Raw genomic sequence first — 17159 nt, 5'->3', positions numbered from 1 at the left:
ATACAGAAACAATTGAGGCTATTTCGCAAATAGAGAGAAGAAAACTCCCACATCAATATACTGTGCACAAATCTCAGCAAACTGCCTCTTCAATCTGAACCCTTGAGGAAAAGAAGTGAAAAACATGGCGCTTTTGCTCAACAAAACCGCTCTCTCCGCACTCCGGTTCAATTGGGTTTTTTCTCCCCCACTTTAATCGTGGTGTTCAAATGTGGAAATAATCAAGCTGTAAAATTTGATGGGTTTGGTATGACAATTTGTACAGAAATCAAATGATTCGCTGGCACTCTCAAGGCGTGGATTTCATGTGGAGCCAGGGATTCGCGAGAAGGCGGTGAGTGATTTATATTTTGTTTCATTTTGGTATTGTATTTATTTTTATTTTCATGCTAGATCGTATTTAGTGTGGATAATTGGATCTGAATTGATACGTGGGCGATGATATCAATGACAGATCCAGAAAATTAAACTCATGGGTCGAAAAATAATTAATAATAACATAATATAATATTTACATAATTAATATATATTAATAAAAGTTAAATATTGCATTTTTTTTGTTAAGCACAATAATTTATTAATGCCAGTATCCATATTTTTAAAAATATGAAAAAAAAAAACACATTTATTTGTAATTTTACAAATATTATTGTTATTTAATTGTAAATAAAAATAAGAGTCAAATCAAATCAAATTTATGAATCATACTAATAACAATTGTTTTAAATATATACACATTTAGAATTTACTTGGACTATTAATAAAACATATTAAATCATGATACTACTATTAGTATTTACGTTTACACTTAAAAAAAAAGAAATAAAATAATGCTACACTCATTAAATAAAATTCCTAGGTTTACTAAAACAAATTACAGCTCTGCGCCGCTTCTTCTCCGTTATCGTCTTTTCCAAACTCATGCAATTTTTCTTCTTTTCAATTTTCTCATGAAGCTTTTTCTCTCCGGTGAAACTATTTCATCAATCCCCTAATATGTTTTCTTCTATTTCTCTTCCTCATTTCTCTACCATTGAGACAAAGCAGCCATAGTGTGGGGTCGGAGCCAGTGTAGCACTGGGTTGACGACTGATTTTAGGAGGTTCTCGGAGGTATTCACGGACCAGCAGTGGAGTCTGTCATTGTAACACGATAAATCAAAATTGAATATTCTTTCGAAATTTAAATAGAGTTGTGATACAAGGATGTAGTATTATATAGTACTTACTACTATATAGGACCATAGAGTTTGATCACAATAATAATCATTATATTATATAGTACTTACTACTATATAGGACCATAGAGTTTGATCACAATAATAATCATTCTATCTATAATCCAAATCAAAGATTATTCTCCTGTCCCCTCAGAACCATACAACATAAAATTTCATTGAATTAATATTTAATATCATTTAAAAACCCAACGTGGAAAGCTAAATCTTTAATTGCATTAATATACAAGAATGTGGAGGCCACTATCCTATGCTCTCCTCCCACTCATTCATATTCCTCATAAAACATCTATACATAGTCACCCTACCTACCCTCCTCCAAAATTATACAAATAAACGTGACATACAAAAATATGATCACATCTTCTAAACCCAAAACCAAGAAATGGCAGCAACCACACACGCCATTTTAGTCCTCTTACTCGGCCTCGTTGCCACGGGCGCCACTGCAGTCGAGTCCATCGACTACAGCGCCGCCCTCGATAAAACCTTGCTCTTCTTGGAGGCGCAACGATCCGGTAAATTACCTCCAACCCAACGCGTAAAATGGCGCGGTAATTCCGGCCTTGGCGATGGTTATTCGCAAGGGGTAATAACTAATATTCACCTGCATTAATTAATTTCATAGGTTTATATATTATTTCATATGAATCAATGTTAACTTATATTTTTAATTTTAGGTGAATTTGCTGGGAGGATACTATGATGCAGGAGACCACGTAAAATTTGGTCTACCAATGGCGTTTAGTGTGACAATGTTGTCATGGGCAGCTATTGATTTTAAGGAAGATTTCATTAAATTAAATCAAATGGGACATGTTTTGGAGGCTATCAAATGGGGAACTGATTATTTCATCAGATGCCACCCTCAACAAAATGTGCTATGGGGACAGGTATATATGCCATGCAATAAACACACATACTAGGTCAACAATGGTGAAACTAATGTTAACACACATACTAAAATGTTAATTAATTGTGACCATGGTGAAACTAATGTGATTAATTAGGTTGGAGATGGAGTGTCGGATCACTATTGCTGGCAACGGGCGGAGGACATGACGACGTCCCGGACCGCATACAAGCTGGACGCTGAGCATCCTGGGTCCGACCTAGCAGGAGAAACTGCGGCCGCCTTGGCTGCCACCTCTCTGGCTTTCAAGCCTTATGATTCTGCATATTCTAATCTTCTTTTAGTACATGCAAAACAGGTTAGTTAGTACTAATTCAATTTCTACACTCAAATATACAATATTTGACAAGTGAGTTTCTTTTTTTCTCTCTAGATTTTCTCATTTGCAGACAAATTCAGAGGCTTGTTTAGTGATTCAATTGGAAACTCCAAGCAATTCTATACATCATCTGGTTTCTATGTGAGTTTTTTTATTCCATTTCTTTTACATAGTATTTCATTTATTTTCTAAAAATATTAGTTAATCACATTCTATCTCTTAGGATGAACTGTTATGGGGTGCAACATGGCTACACAGAGCTACAAACGATGAATATTACTTGAAATATGTTGTTGACAACTGCGCCGCCTTTGGAGGAACCGGCTGGGCTGTCAAAGAATTCTCGTGGGACAACAAGTACGCTGGAGTTCAAATCCTTCTCACAAAGGTAAACCAAGATCATCAAACACATGAACACAAACAATGTACTTATTCAACTATTATGATATCCACCTCAGATGCTTCTGGAAGGTCGTGCTGGAAGCTATGCCTCCACGCTGCAGAAGTATCAGGCGAAAGCCGACTACTTCACCTGTGCGTGCATGCAAAAGAACGATGGATACAACGTGAAGTTGACTCCTGGTTAGCCCACATTCTTCTATATATGTAATCCATTTCCAAGATTGCTGCATTTTTTGACTGATTGGTTATTGTTGCTAATTAGGTGGCCTTATCTATGTACGTGAGTGGAACAACTTGCAGTACTCTTCCTCGGCTTCTTTCCTCCTCACCGTCTACTCTGACTACCTCACCAAAGCCAAGAAGTCCGTGCAATGCCCAGATGGCCTAATCCAGCCTCAACAAATCCTCAACTTCGCCAAATCACAAGTACTACTGTTTTTCCCACTTCCCTGTTTTCTAACATTGGTGGTTGTCTTGTCTTAACCCTAAAATTGCAAATGCAGGCTGACTACATTCTTGGCAAGAACCCCAAGTCCTTGAGCTACTTGGTGGGCTATGGACAGAGCTATCCAGTCCATGTCCACCATAGGAGCGCCTCCATTGCTCCTGTCTCTCTCCTTCACGCGTCTGTTGGATGTGTGGAGGGGTTCAAGACTTGGTACAAGCGCAACGAGACCAACCCTAATGTCATCCATGGAGCCCTTGTGGGAGGCCCTAATGCCAATGATGAGTTCACAGATGATAGATCTGTTTACAAACAGACTGAGCCTACATTGTCTGGAACTGCCCCTCTTGTTGGAGTTTTCACAAGACTGCACACTCTCTCTTCCAGTCCTTACCACAAACCACAAGGCCCTCCATCTCAACACTATGCACCAGTTCCCCAACCCAAAGCAGGTAAAGTAACATCACAAACTTGTACTGTAACATGATTCCATATTATATTTTATTATGATCCTAATAGAAGTTGGTGCATCATGGGTCAATGATCATCTGTTTCAGCTGTCCCAGTTGAGTTTCTCCACTCCATAACGAACACATGGATGGTTGGGACGGAACCTGTCAAACAATTGAAAGGAAACAAATAAATCACCCAAATCAGAGGAGCAATGATTGAAGCAGTAATTGATTAGTTGATATTTCTTAAAATAGGAATGATCTTGTTTCCATATGTACACAGAATATCTCTCCCTATATATAGAGGAGCTGTAAATCATTCTAATACATCAGAAAATAATATAACATCCTTTCTATTCCTTTAGCTTCAATATGCCTAGCCACCTAAACCTAGCTTCTCTTGATAACCATCATCAAGATGGTTTCAGAGCATGATATAGAGGTGGGGGTCTCAGAAAAGAGTTCATCACCGTCCCATATACCTTTCTCGGCCCTTTTTGCAATGTCAGAATCTGACTCGGAAACCACCACAAATACTACTCAAACCTCCATCAGTATCCCCATCAAAATGGCAACTCAATTTGCTGATTTCGTGAAACAAATCAATTCATCAGCCAAACCTAATACCTCAAAAACTACCCAAAATCAACTTGAATCCCTTGATGAAATCCACCTCAAAGCCAAACCTAAAGGGGAACATAATCCCCTTTGGGCGAAAGTGAAACTCATGAACCGAGCCATAGGAGGGAAGGGTCTGACGTCTCACATTTCTGGAGGTTCGGACCCCTTGTCCACAACCGATCCCGATTATTACAAATGACAACAAAGAGATCACTGTTGTTTCAATTGGATAATCAATAACATCGAGATAGAACTCGTGAATGAAGTCTCACAATACGAGACAACCAAGGCCCTATGGGAAGGCCTAGCCATTACATACGCTAGTGGAGGAGACCCGCTCCAGGTGTTCGATCTGCACCGACAAGCCAGCAGAATGAAGCAAGGGAGCATGACGCTCGAAGCACTCAGGCAAAAATTTCAAGACCTATGGATCTCCAAAGACTCCAGAGATCCGAACGACATAACTCATCCAAAATCAATCGAGAAGTACAAGCGAACCCAGAGACACAGAACATATCAATATCTCTATGCCCTAGATGAGGTGCATCGGAACTGGTCTCGCGGCCATCAACCGGAACAACCCTAGACCACACATCCCATTCAGAAACACGACCACCGAACAGAGAGGGGAGGAAGATAAAAGTCGTCTCTCTTGCATTCACTGTGGAGGGAGAAAACACACCAAGGAAACGTGCTTCCACATTCACGGGTATCCCGATTGGTGGGAAAAAATGAAGAAGGGAAGACAAAATCGGAATCGTGGCGGTGGAGGAAGAGCAGCGGTGGCAGTAGCGGTGGGCGACCTCACCGCCTTTGCCGAAAAATCAACGGGCAGCAGCGTCTCAAGCAGCTCTTAGCCCCCTGCCAGAAATCATGGTGAGGAGGAGAGAGCCGTGGCCTCAGTCTCAGTAGCACGAGTTTGGAATGATGGTAAGCCGACGACGACGATAGGAGAGGCGGCAAAGAAAGCTAGGGTTTGGGTGGAAAGCGAGGCGGCCAAAAACGCTAGGGTTTGGGGGGAGAGATCTTTTCCCTCCCCTGGTTTTTGATAAATCCCAAACCAACCCCAAATATCGAAGATCACACCATTCACCCTCCAGCTTATCCCAATTTCGAAATAGACCCCAAATCTTACCCAAATGCCCAACTAGACAGACCCCTAGTCACACTACATATACCAAACAGGGCCCTCAAAATCGACCCATGTCTATTTTAGTCCCTCAAAATCCAATATCCCCATTCCTAATGACCCCAAGTATGAAAGCATAGTCGTTGAACCCACAATCGAATGTAAAAACTCTTTTGAAGCTTTAGCCAATTCCTCGACCTCCGTCGTAGGAAAGAAAGATAATCACTGGATTTTCGATTGTGGGGCAACCGATAACATGTCCTTCGACGCCTCTGATTTTTTAACCATTGCCCAATCAAAAAAAACTATGTCCAAACAGCCAGTGGTGATTTAGCACTAGTCCGAGGGGCGGGTACTATTATTATATCGTCTACTTTACGACTTTCCAACGGTCTTTTTGTTACATCCTTGTCCCATAAACTCGACTAAAGAGCTCCATTGCAAATGTATCATCCCTTATCTGATCGAACGACCAACCGAATAAGATCTGACAAAAAGTTTTGTAATCACAGCTATGTTAAAATCAAATCTGTTATTTTTACAAAATAAACTCAAGCTTACATATGAAAGTATATTAGTTATATATTTACACATCAACAAAACTATGGAGTTTGGATAATTTCCAACACGGCATAATTCGGATCTCAAAAGTTTAAATTCTATACCTGCTACACATTGACAAAACACAGTACGCATGCCAAAAGTTGGAATTAGTGATCGACTAGGAAGTAGCAGAAAGCGTGATCGATAGAGAAAGACGACTAGAATTTCCAATTTGATAAACCTGTGACCCTTTAGTATATTAAACATTTAGTACTAATTCCGAAATTAAGATAGCAAGTACAAAATTCTACATGTCAATCATTTTATGATGATACTTCTCAATATTTAATTTGTCCAATATAAAATTTAAAACACTTTCAATTATTCCACTTAATCATGGTATTACATTAATACTTTTCATATATCTTACTATATTTATTAGTTCAGAATTCTTATTATCATCATCTTTTCTATGTTTTTTCCGTACCTCTGCACAAGTCCACTAATAGAGTCTATAAGTCTCTTATTGCTATATCTCTGTATACATACAATTTCATGCAAAACGTGTCATTCTAAATTCTTACATACATACAGTATATATTCTCATGTAACATCATGTACAAACAAGTAATTTCCTGTAACATTTTATGGCAGCATAAAATCAATAAAAAAAACTTATGCACATAGTCAACATTTAGATACACTTCTTGTAAATCTGATACCACCATCTAGTTCATATAATACTGTGTTTCAGTTTAGTATCACAGCATCACACAAGTTACATAAACCTTGTACATATATAAGCCCCAATGGTAAACTCGGTATCAAGACATGGATACATAGACGAATATACGGTAAGCACAAACGTGCTAATAAACGGTAAGCACTAATGTGCTGGTAAACGGTAAGTACTAGTGTGTTGATAACGGTAAGAACTGATGTGCAAGTAAATGGTAAGCATAGATGTGCTTATAATGGTAAGCACCGATGTGTGTAGATGCCCATGGTTCCGGAATCTACGATTCGGAACCGCCGGTTTCAATTTTGGAAATTGCCAAATCGGAACCAAACCACGAGGGTGTTTCACGGTTACGGTTACGGTTCCAAAATTGCCGGCGGATTTCTAGCGATTTTTATGATTTTTCACAATTCTGAACCGCCGGTTTTCGGTGGCTTTTTGCGGTTCCAGCTCGGTTTCACGGTTTTTCGCGGTTCCGGTCTGGAACTGCTAGTTTGGTCGCGATTTCGATTCGGAAATTTTCGAACCTGAACCGAACTACAACTACAGTTCTAAAATCAACGGTTTCGGTTTCGGTTTCACATTAACCGGCGGAACCGTAAACCTTGGGCATCTCTACGGATGTGCTGATAAACGGTAAGCACTAGTGCTGTTAGATGGTAAGTACTTCATGACAATGACATGTACGATAAGCATTAGAGTGCTAGTCAATGGTGAACACCAAAGTGCTCGAAACGGTAAGTCACGTCAAATTGAGACCAAGCTAGGGGCATCACATATGAAATCAAACTCGTATTCATAATCATATGCATTATCAGTCTCCTATTACCAATTTATGGGTATATATTAACATTCTTGTATATTTTCATGTTTTAACATTTATCTTTCATTGACATTTTAGCACACAAGAGCATATAAGAACACATAATTTAACTAAGAGAATTATTCTAAAATTAATCTTCAACGTAAAGAGTAAACTACCTCAAATGCGTCTTTCTAAGCTCGTCGACCTTTGTTCCTTCGGTTTCCCTTTATTCTTGTGAGAACCGCTCAATGAGCTTTTTCCTTAATCATATAAGGATAATAGTATCAAATCATACATTAAGGAATAATTAGACTGTTAACTTTTCTAGAGCCTTCAATCTTATTCACGGTACTTAACATTCTAAGTCTGGGGTCCTTGATCTAAATTTCAAGGTCTACAGTTTTAGACCTTTAGGCTTATTTCAAAGATCAAATTATATCCTTGAATTTAATTTCATTATGTAGGTACCCGAGCAACAATTCCCAAACCCATTATGCAAATCTGATATGTATACATATACACTAAGCAATCAGCCATCATCTACAATTTTTCATCTTTTATCTATACCAATTAAAATCTAGAGAATAGACAAGTATGCCCTAATATAACTACTGCTATCTTCTAAATTAATTAACATCAAATCTAGATTTGTGGCCATTCACAGAAAATTAAATGTAGCATTTGAGAGAAATGGGGTTGAATACTCACGCACAGGGAGAGTATTGAGATGAGAGAAAGAAGGTGTACCGAGATGCAGGGGCGGCTGATTTCCACGAAGCTGCTGGGATTGCAGAGGACGTCGGCTGTTCGACAGTCAGGGGAGGGGCTGATTCACAGTATAGGAGAGTTGCTCTAATGTGTTTGTTTTTTGTGTGTGTGTGTGTGTGTGAAGAGAGAGAGAGAGAGAGAGAAAGCTGCGAGGAGAGAGTAGAATCTAGAAAGTGAGAGAGCAGTATACAACAACTTTTATTAGTGGAGTGATTTTCTCAAATTAAAATACTAACTTCCTTCTTTACTAATTCAATTTTATAGCTTTTTATTCAAACAATTAAACGTTATATTATCTAAATATTAATATTACTATTCATCTAGATTCAATATTACCATGATCAATTCATATATTACTAATAAATCACAATTTGACGATTTTATCGAAATAGAAATTTTGGTCTAACCTTATTTCTATTTATATCTATTGATTTTTATTTTTTGGGAGTTAAAACTCTAATCCCCTTAAAAAAATTTCGTCGTCGAATTTCTATTCTTATCATATATCCCTCAATATGAGGTAGTGGACTCGGTTTTTTTCGACACTTAACTCAACTACTATAAAACGTCCCAAAATAATAAAATGACTCGACTATTATAGTACAGGGGAAGTACTACGTATTAAGTGATTATACATATTTTATTTAATTCATTTAATATAACTTTTTATTTTCATACTCAAAAATTTTGTAACTTAGTTGGGATTGGGGAAGGACTTAATTCATATATCCAAGATGAAAAAGATGTTTCTTCATTCATTCACTCTTGAGTCTTGTCTACGGATTCCCTTTCTAACTTCACTCACGTTGGTAAGAAAATTTTAGTGGGGAGGAATGTCAATTACGGGCTCATGGATTTAAAAAAAATAGTAGTAGTAGTTTTATTCATTATATACTTATGAGATTCGATGAATTGCTAGATATAACTAATTTAAGAACATAAAATTTCAGAGATTTAATGATTTATAAATTGTCTTATGTGTAATTTCATTTTTTATTTTTTAATATTAATAAAAAAGAATAACTACGAAAGATAGGGTTTTGAATCTGATGTAAGTAGAGTATATTAAACATATTAACACAATGTCTTGTGTACGTGAACACAATTTAATATTGACATTCTACACAGATTATGTTGATATTTAGCTGTTTGTCGAAAAATTCCAAAAATTCATTAAAATATTTTAAATTTTGACATCCAAACATATGCAATTGGGATTCTGTTAGAATCCAAATGAAAAAAATCTTTAATTTGATATATGTTGTGTGGAAAAATAATTTAAATTGAGATAGTTATATGAATTTAAATTTTTGTGATTTAAAAGTTAGTTAAAATTATTTTGTTGTTAGTTGACATAAATACCTTAATTAATATTTTTTATTAAATGTATTGATACTCGGAATTGGATGATCTTAGCATTTGATTTGAAGATCTAATGTCTATCATTTAGTTGTAGTTAACAATTTAAGGATGAGTTAACGGTTTGTGTTAAAATGACAACACCTCTTAAAATAACAACATACCACCATTCCTAACCAATCATTTGTACATGTGGACGAATAATCAGCTGCCATGTGGCAATCATAAAAAATGCTCAAGTGTAAATTTTCAAGGCCTGTAATATCCAATACACTAGACTGCAATCTATAGATTGCAGTGTAGCGTTTATACTATTGCAGATTTGCAGGCTAGCATTTATAATATTACAGTCTAACATGGTGTCACAGTGTCACTTTAAAAGGTGTTGTCATTTTAACGCACTTCTGAGTTAACAATATAATAGTAGTACATCATTACTTACCCTTCCATTAATTTATTGATAATATTTATATAATTTTATTCAAATAATTTTGAGACATAATAATGTCTCTTATAATAGGATTTAAATAGTGATTTTGCATTATTTTTATTTTTTTTAATTCTAAATTTAATAGTACTCTAAATGGGTTGTTTTCTTCCTTTTTTTTTATATCTTTTCTCATTTTGCACTTTATTATTGCATTGATTAGTGTGTTTTAGACGGATATTTTTTTATTGCTAATTGCCCATAAAACTAAATATAGTCCTTTTTTATGAGGGGTTCTCTTTTTCTAAAACAAGTTTATGGTTATACGTAGGCCTGTCAAATTGGAGATCCGCGGATACTCGATTTGAAATTTTCGGGTACCCGATCCTGAAATTCCCAAAATCTAATACCCGATATCCGACCCGAATTTGATTTCGGGTATCCAATCCTGAAAAATCAGGTATTCAGTCCCAATTGTGATTTTGATTTTGATTTTGATTTTAATTTTTGAAAATTAACTACAAACTTTTAGAATTTATTTAATATTATTTAATTCAAATTCAATACAAAGTTGAAGTACTAGTATTCAAGTAAACATAACTACAAACGTTTAGAAATACAAAATTTTATAGTAGTTCGAATTTAAGAGAAAATAACTATATAAATTTATAGGAATACAAAATTCTTGTAATAGTTCGAATTTAAAAGAAAATAACTACAAACTTTGAAAAATACAAAATTCGTAAGTTATACATGTTAACATCTTTTATCCATCCACAATAAGTCAATAACCATCAAAATTCATAAGTTCAAACATTCAACCTTTATAAATTCACAATTTAATAATTTATAAGAATCAAGATCTAACAATAATATTATCAAAAATTCAAAATATCACAATTCAATGAAATTAAAATATAATTAAAAAAATTAAATTACATATCTTATACACTAACTATTAAGTATTAATTAAATTGTAGTTAAGAAATTAAATTACATTTAATTATAATAAAAAATAATTTATTAATTTTAGAAAATAGATCGGATAAATCGGATAATTCGGGTATACCCGATCGGATATCGGGTAACCCAATACCCGATAATCCAAAATTCTCACTACCCGATCCTGATCCGATACCCGAAAAATCGGGTTTTGGGTATCCAATTATCCGACTTTTTCGGGTTTGGATATCGGGTATCCAATACCCGATATTCATTTTGACAGGCCTAGTTATACGAAATGTTCTAATTGACTAGTGACTTTTTGTTACTACTCCCTCCGTCCCAGACTAAGAGTCACTTTTTGCCATAAAAGTCCGTCCCAATTTAAGAGTCACTTTTAGAATTTTCCATATTTGACCATACAATTTTACCCCTTTCTTCATCAAAATTACATCAAAATGTCATTATCTATATTAAAATAAACTAAAACAAAAATCAAAAGTCAAAAGGGATCCACCTTCAACCGACTCTACCATCTCACTTTATTTATTACACACTCCATCATTTCACTTCATTTATTACCACTTCAACTCTTTTTTAAAACCGGAGTCATAACAATAAGTGACTCCAAATGTGAGACGGAGGGAGTACATGTTATATCCCATTTGAGTTTTAATGTGTCAAATAAATGGAGACGTTATTTATTACCCACAATTATGACAATTATTGTTTATTGATGCATTCAATGCGAAAGCATATAGAAATACTAAATATGAGCCGGAGTGATTTATTTTCGTTCGTAACACGATAATCAAAATTAAATTTTAGTACTATCAAAATTCAAATGGAGTTTGATACATCTTCCATGATATATATAGGACCATAGCAAAAAAAGGATGACAATCACTGAATAAAACCATAAATACACTCAAACACCAAATCACCAACGTTATATATCCCCATAGTTTCCTAACTTGTGTAAAATAACACACATAGAGAATTGTTCTGCTGGGCGACACTAGGTGAGCGACCGGTGAGCGAGATAAGACGTGGCAACATCACCATCAATTTCTGTCTTCCTTTCCTCTCTCCTCTCTCCTCTCTCCTTTCTCCCCTCTCATTTACCCACTAATTCTCTCTCCCTCTTCCTCCTCTGTAATTCCATCTCCCCTTCTCTCTCATCCCAGTAACACTTCCACTCCCCTTCTCTCTCCCGGTGGAGATTTATTTTCTAATCTGCATCAATTTTGTTATACAATTTTCTCAGAATTAGAGAAATGCCGCCAAGGCATTACAGATGCATCGACGGAACAATTTTTTCGAATTTCGAATTTCGAACACCGTCAAGGAACAATTTCGAACTTCGAATGTAAAACTGGATAATTGCCGCCAAGGCATCGACGAATGCACGCCTTTAGACGGCGGCGGACTGCAACCAGTCACTAACCAGAGCTTTGACAGCCAACGAAGAAACAACTGGTGTCTGGTGACAAGGCGGCTGTTACGGCTCGAACCCGGCGGCACCGGTGGTCCCATCTCGGCAGGCGAATGGCGTTGGACGCCGCTCACCGGCGCGGTGGTGCTGGAGGATGGTCGATGCCTCGATTTAGAGATTTTGTATTGAACGAAAAAGATAGATAGATAAAGAGGTAGAGGACGGAGGCTATCTCGCGCCGGCGATGAACAGGCGGCGACTAGGGAAGAAATCGGCTATGGCTGTTCCAGTTTGGGGGTGACGAACTGAAAACGAGAAGTGAGGTGATTTGGGGAAGAAAGAATTGAGACTGAAAAGAGAGAGAATGACGTGAGAGAGGAGAGATTGTGAAAGAGAGAGTTGATGCAAATCCAATAATATTATACGGCCATAGGAGAAGAAAAGGGAAGCGAGGAAGAGGGATCCAGATTCCAGCGATGAGAGGAGAGAGGAGAGAAAATTAATGAATATAATTGCCAGGTCATTAATCGCTCACCAGGCGCTCACGTAGTGTCGCCCAGGAGATCAATTCTCAACACGAGAATTGTTCTGCTGGGCGACACTAGGTGAGCGCCCGGTGAGCGAGATAAGACGTGGCAACATCACCATCAATTTCTGTCTTCCTTTCCTCTCTCCTCTCTCCTCTCTCCTTTCTCCCCTCTCATTTACCCACTAATTCTCTCTCCCTCTTCCTCCTCTGTAATTCCATCTCCCCTTCTCTCTCATCCCAGTAACACTTCCACTCCCCTTCTCTCTCCCGGTGGAGATTTATTTTCTAATCTGCATCAATTTTGTTATACAATTTTCTCAGAATTAGAGAAATGCCGCCAAGGCATTACAGATGCATCGACGGAACAATTTTTTCGAATTTCGAATTTCGAACACCGTCAAGGAACAATTTCGAACTTCGAATGTAAAACTGGATAATTGCCGCCAAGGCATCGACGAATGCACGCCTTTAGACGGCGGCGGACTGCAACCAGTCACTAACCAGAGCTTTGACAGCCAACGAAGAAACAACTGGTGTCTGGTGACAAGGCGGCTGTTACGGCTCGAACCCGGCGGCACCGGTGGTCCCATCTCGGCAGGCGAATGGCGTTGGACGCCGCTCACCGGCGCGGTGGTGCTGGAGGATGGTCGATGCCTCGATTTAGAGATTTTGTGTTGAACGAAAGAGATAGATAGATAAAGAGGTTGAGGACGGAGGCTATCTCGCGCCGGCGATGAACAGGCGGCGACTAGGGAAGAAATCGGCTATGGCTGTTCCAGTTTGGGGGTGACGAACTGAAAACGAGAAGTGAGGTGATTTGGGGAAGAAAGAATTGAGACTGAAAAGAGAGAGAATGACGTGAGAGAGGAGAGATTGTGAAAGAGAGAGTTGATGCAAATCCAATAATATTATACGGCCATAGGAGAAGAAAAGGGAAGCGAGGAAGAGGGATCCAGATTCCAGCGATGAGAGGAGAGAGGAGAGAAAATTAATGAATATAATTGCCAGGTCATTAATCGCTCACCAGGCGCTCACGTAGTGTCGCCCAGAAGATCAATTCTCAACACACATAATTCTATCAAATCCAAAACAAAGATTATTCTCCTGTCCCCTCAGAACCATTCAACAGAAAAAATTCATTGAATTAATATCATTTAAAATCGTCAAACCCAACGTGGGAAGCTCAATCTTTAATTGCATCAATTTACAAGAACGTGGAGGCTACCATCCTATGTTCTCCTCCCACTCATTCACATTCCACACAAGACATTTATACAAGTCACTCTACCTACCCTCCTCTAAAATTATATAAATAGACGTGACATACAAAAACATGATCACATCTTCCAAACCCAAAACCAAGAAATGGCAGCAACCGCACACGCCATTTTAGTCCTCTTACTCGGCCTCGTTGCCACGGGCGCCACTGCAGTCGAGTCCTTCGATTACAGTGCCGCCCTCGATAAAACCTTGCTCTTCTTGGAGGCGCAAAGATCCGGTAAATTACCTCCAACCCAACGCGTAAAATGGCGCGGTAATTCAGGCCTTGGCGACGGTTATTCGCAAGGGGTAATAATTAATATTCACCTACATTAATTAATTTCATAGGTTTATAGTGTATTATATGATGATGTTAAGTGTTCACTTATATTTTTACTTTAGGTGAATTTGGTTGGAGGATACTATGATGCAGGAGACCACGTAAAATTTGGTCTACCAATGGCGTTTAGTGTGACAATGTTGTCATGGGCAGCTATTGATTTTAAGGAAGATTTCATTAAATTAAATCAAATGGGACATGTTTTGGAGGCAATCAAATGGGGAACTGATTATTTCATCAAATGCCACCCTCAACAAAATGTGCTATGGGGACAGGTATATATATCATTCAACAAAACACATACTACTATTAGCAGGCCTACAATGCTAGTGTAACAATGGTAAAACTAATGTGATTAATTAGGTTGGAGATGGAGCGTCGGATCACTATTGCTGGCAACGGGCGGAGGACATGACAACGTCTCGGACCGCATACAAGCTGGACGCTGAGCATCCAGGGTCTGACCTAGCCGGAGAAACCGCGGCCGCCTTGGCTGCCGCTTCTCTAGCTTTCAAGCCTTATGATTCTACATATTCTAATCTTCTTTTAGTACATGCAAAACAGGTTAGTTAGTAGTAGTACTTATTTAATTTCTACACTTAAATATACTCAACTATACAATATTTGACAAGTGAGTGTCTTTTTTTCTCTCTAGATTTTCTCATTTGCAGACAGATTCAGAGGCTTGTTTAGTGATTCAATTGGAAACTCCAAGCAATTCTATACATCATCTGGTTACTATGTAAGTTTTTTTTCCATATCTTTTACATAGTATTTCATTTACTTTCTAAAAATATTAGTTAATAACATTCTATCTCTTAGGATGAACTGTTATGGGGTGCAACATGGCTACACAGAGCTACAAACGATGAATATTACCTGAAATATGTTGTTGACAACTGTGCTGCCTTTGGAGGAACCGGCTGGGCCGTCAAAGAATTCTCGTGGGACAACAAGTACGCTGGAGTTCAAATCCTTCTCACAAAGGTAAACCAAGATCATCAAACACATACGAAAAAATGATGTACTAATTCAACAATTATGATATCCACCTGCAGATCCTTCTGGAAGGCCGTGCTGGAAGCTACGCCTTCACGCTGCAGCAGTATCAGGCGAAGGCCGACTACTTCACCTGCGCGTGCATGCAAAAGAACGATGGATACAACGTGAAGTTGACTCCTGGTTAGCCCTCATTCTTCTATATGCGTAATCCATTTAAAAAAATTCCTGCATTTATTGACTGACTGGTTGTTATTGCTAATTAGGTGGCCTTATCTATGTACGTGAGTGGAACAACTTGCAGTACTCTTCCTCAGCTTCTTTCCTCCTCACCGTCTACTCCGACTACCTCACCACAGCCAAGAAGTCCGTGCAATGCCCAGATGGCCTAATCCAGCCTCAACAAATCCTCAACTTTGCCAAGTCACAAGTACTACTGTCTTTCCCACTTCCCTGTTTTCTATCATTGGTTGTTGTCTTGTATTAACCCTAACATTGCAAATGCAGGCTGACTACATTCTTGGCAAGAACCCCAAGTCCTTGAGCTACTTGGTGGGATATGGCCAGAGCTATCCAATCCATGTCCACCACAGGGGCGCCTCCATCGCTCCCGTCTCTCACCTACACGCATCTGTTGGATGTGTGGAGGGGTTTGAGACTTGGTACAAGCGCAACGAGGCCAACCCCAATGTCATCCATGGAGCCCTTGTGGGTGGCCCTAATGCCAACGATGAGTTCACGGATGACAGATCTGTTTACGACCAGACTGAGCCTACGTTGTCTGGAACTGCCCCTCTTGTTGGAGTTTTCACAAGACTGCACACTCTCTCTTCCAGTCCTTACCACAAACCACAAGGCTCTCCATCTCAACACCATGCACCAGTTCCCCAACCCAAAGCAGGTAAAGTAACATCAACAAACATGAACTACTATAACATGATTTCATATTATAGTTTATTATGATCCTAACATAATTACGTCATGGATCATCAGCTCCAGCTGTCCCAGTTGAGTTTCTCCACTCCATAACGAATTCGTGGATGGTTGGGACGGAGAAGTATTACCGTCACAAAGTGGTGGTGAAGAACATCTCAGAGAAGCCTATAGGGGGGCTGAAGCTGCAGCTTGAGGGGCTTACAGGATCACTGTGGGGACTCAATCCAACACAGGCTAAGAATACTTATGAGCTTCCACAATGGCTTCAAACACTACAGCCTAATTCGGAGTGCTCTTTCGTCTACATTCAAGGTGGAGCCCAAGCCAAAATTTCGGTTCTAAGCTACAACTAATCAATCAAGAAGAGAAAAAATTGAATTTTGTATGGTATTTTTCTTGAGGATTTGAATGTATTAGAATGGAAAGTGGCTGCTGCTGTATTTTTCTTTCTATGTCAATGAAGTTATTAGTTTTCCAACACTAATACACTATGCCATAGTTTTTTCTTATATAAGATTCTAGGACAATTAAGAGATGACTGAATAAAACAACCAGACAC

General features: G+C 38.3%; 2 protein-coding genes and 1 long non-coding RNA gene across 8 annotated transcripts; 2 read left to right on the top strand and 1 right to left on the bottom strand.

The window, feature by feature from the left end:
• The first annotated feature begins 8 nt into the window (after positions 1-8).
• LOC125205012 (endoglucanase 5-like) lies at positions 9-4127 on the top strand. Of its 2 annotated transcripts, none has more exons than XM_048103800.2 (10): positions 9-175; positions 266-334; positions 1918-2130; positions 2248-2448; positions 2524-2610; positions 2693-2857; positions 2928-3051; positions 3134-3297; positions 3375-3768; positions 3874-4127. In XM_048103800.2, exons 1-10 carry the CDS (start codon positions 125-127, stop codon positions 3957-3959), a joined length of 1554 nt encoding a protein of 517 aa, XP_047959757.2. In that variant the 5' UTR covers positions 9-124; the 3' UTR covers positions 3960-4127. The 2 variants fall into 2 exon arrangements, with proteins under 2 accessions (XP_047959757.2, XP_047959756.2); XM_048103799.2 differs by adding an exon at positions 1048-1826 and having other exon boundaries at positions 53-334.
• Positions 2172-8544, bottom strand: LOC125205014 (uncharacterized). Of its 4 annotated transcripts, none has more exons than XR_007173692.2 (4): positions 8353-8544; positions 7782-7865; positions 2750-3930; positions 2172-2427 (listed from the first exon to the last, which is right to left on the bottom strand). It is a non-coding gene; the product is annotated as an uncharacterized LOC125205014 (long non-coding RNA). The 4 variants fall into 4 exon arrangements; XR_007173691.2 differs by having other exon boundaries at positions 2172-2410; XR_016132426.1 differs by lacking the exon at positions 2172-2427 and adding an exon at positions 4251-6005 and having other exon boundaries at positions 2731-3930.
• Positions 8545-14285: 5741 nt separating this feature from the next.
• Positions 14286-17080, top strand: LOC125204892 (endoglucanase 5-like). 2 transcript variants are annotated; one of them, XM_089060111.1, is made up of 9 exons: positions 14286-14634; positions 14728-14940; positions 15029-15229; positions 15321-15407; positions 15488-15652; positions 15724-15847; positions 15931-16094; positions 16172-16565; positions 16664-17080. In XM_089060111.1, exons 1-9 carry the CDS (start codon positions 14431-14433, stop codon positions 16951-16953), a joined length of 1842 nt encoding a protein of 613 aa, XP_088916237.1. In that variant the 5' UTR covers positions 14286-14430; the 3' UTR covers positions 16954-17080. The 2 variants fall into 2 exon arrangements, with proteins under 2 accessions (XP_088916237.1, XP_047959614.2); XM_048103657.2 differs by having other exon boundaries at positions 14291-14634; positions 16658-17080.
• The last annotated feature ends 79 nt before the right edge of the window (positions 17081-17159 follow it).

Source organism: Salvia hispanica, chromosome 6 (assembly GCF_029641045.1).
Source record: "Salvia hispanica isolate PSC_SH4W2 chromosome 6, Shi_PSC_v1, whole genome shotgun sequence".
NCBI lineage: Eukaryota > Viridiplantae > Streptophyta > Magnoliopsida > Lamiales > Lamiaceae > Salvia > Salvia hispanica.
Note: the sequence above shows the minus strand (reverse complement) of the source record. Positions and strands in the feature narration are given on the sequence as shown.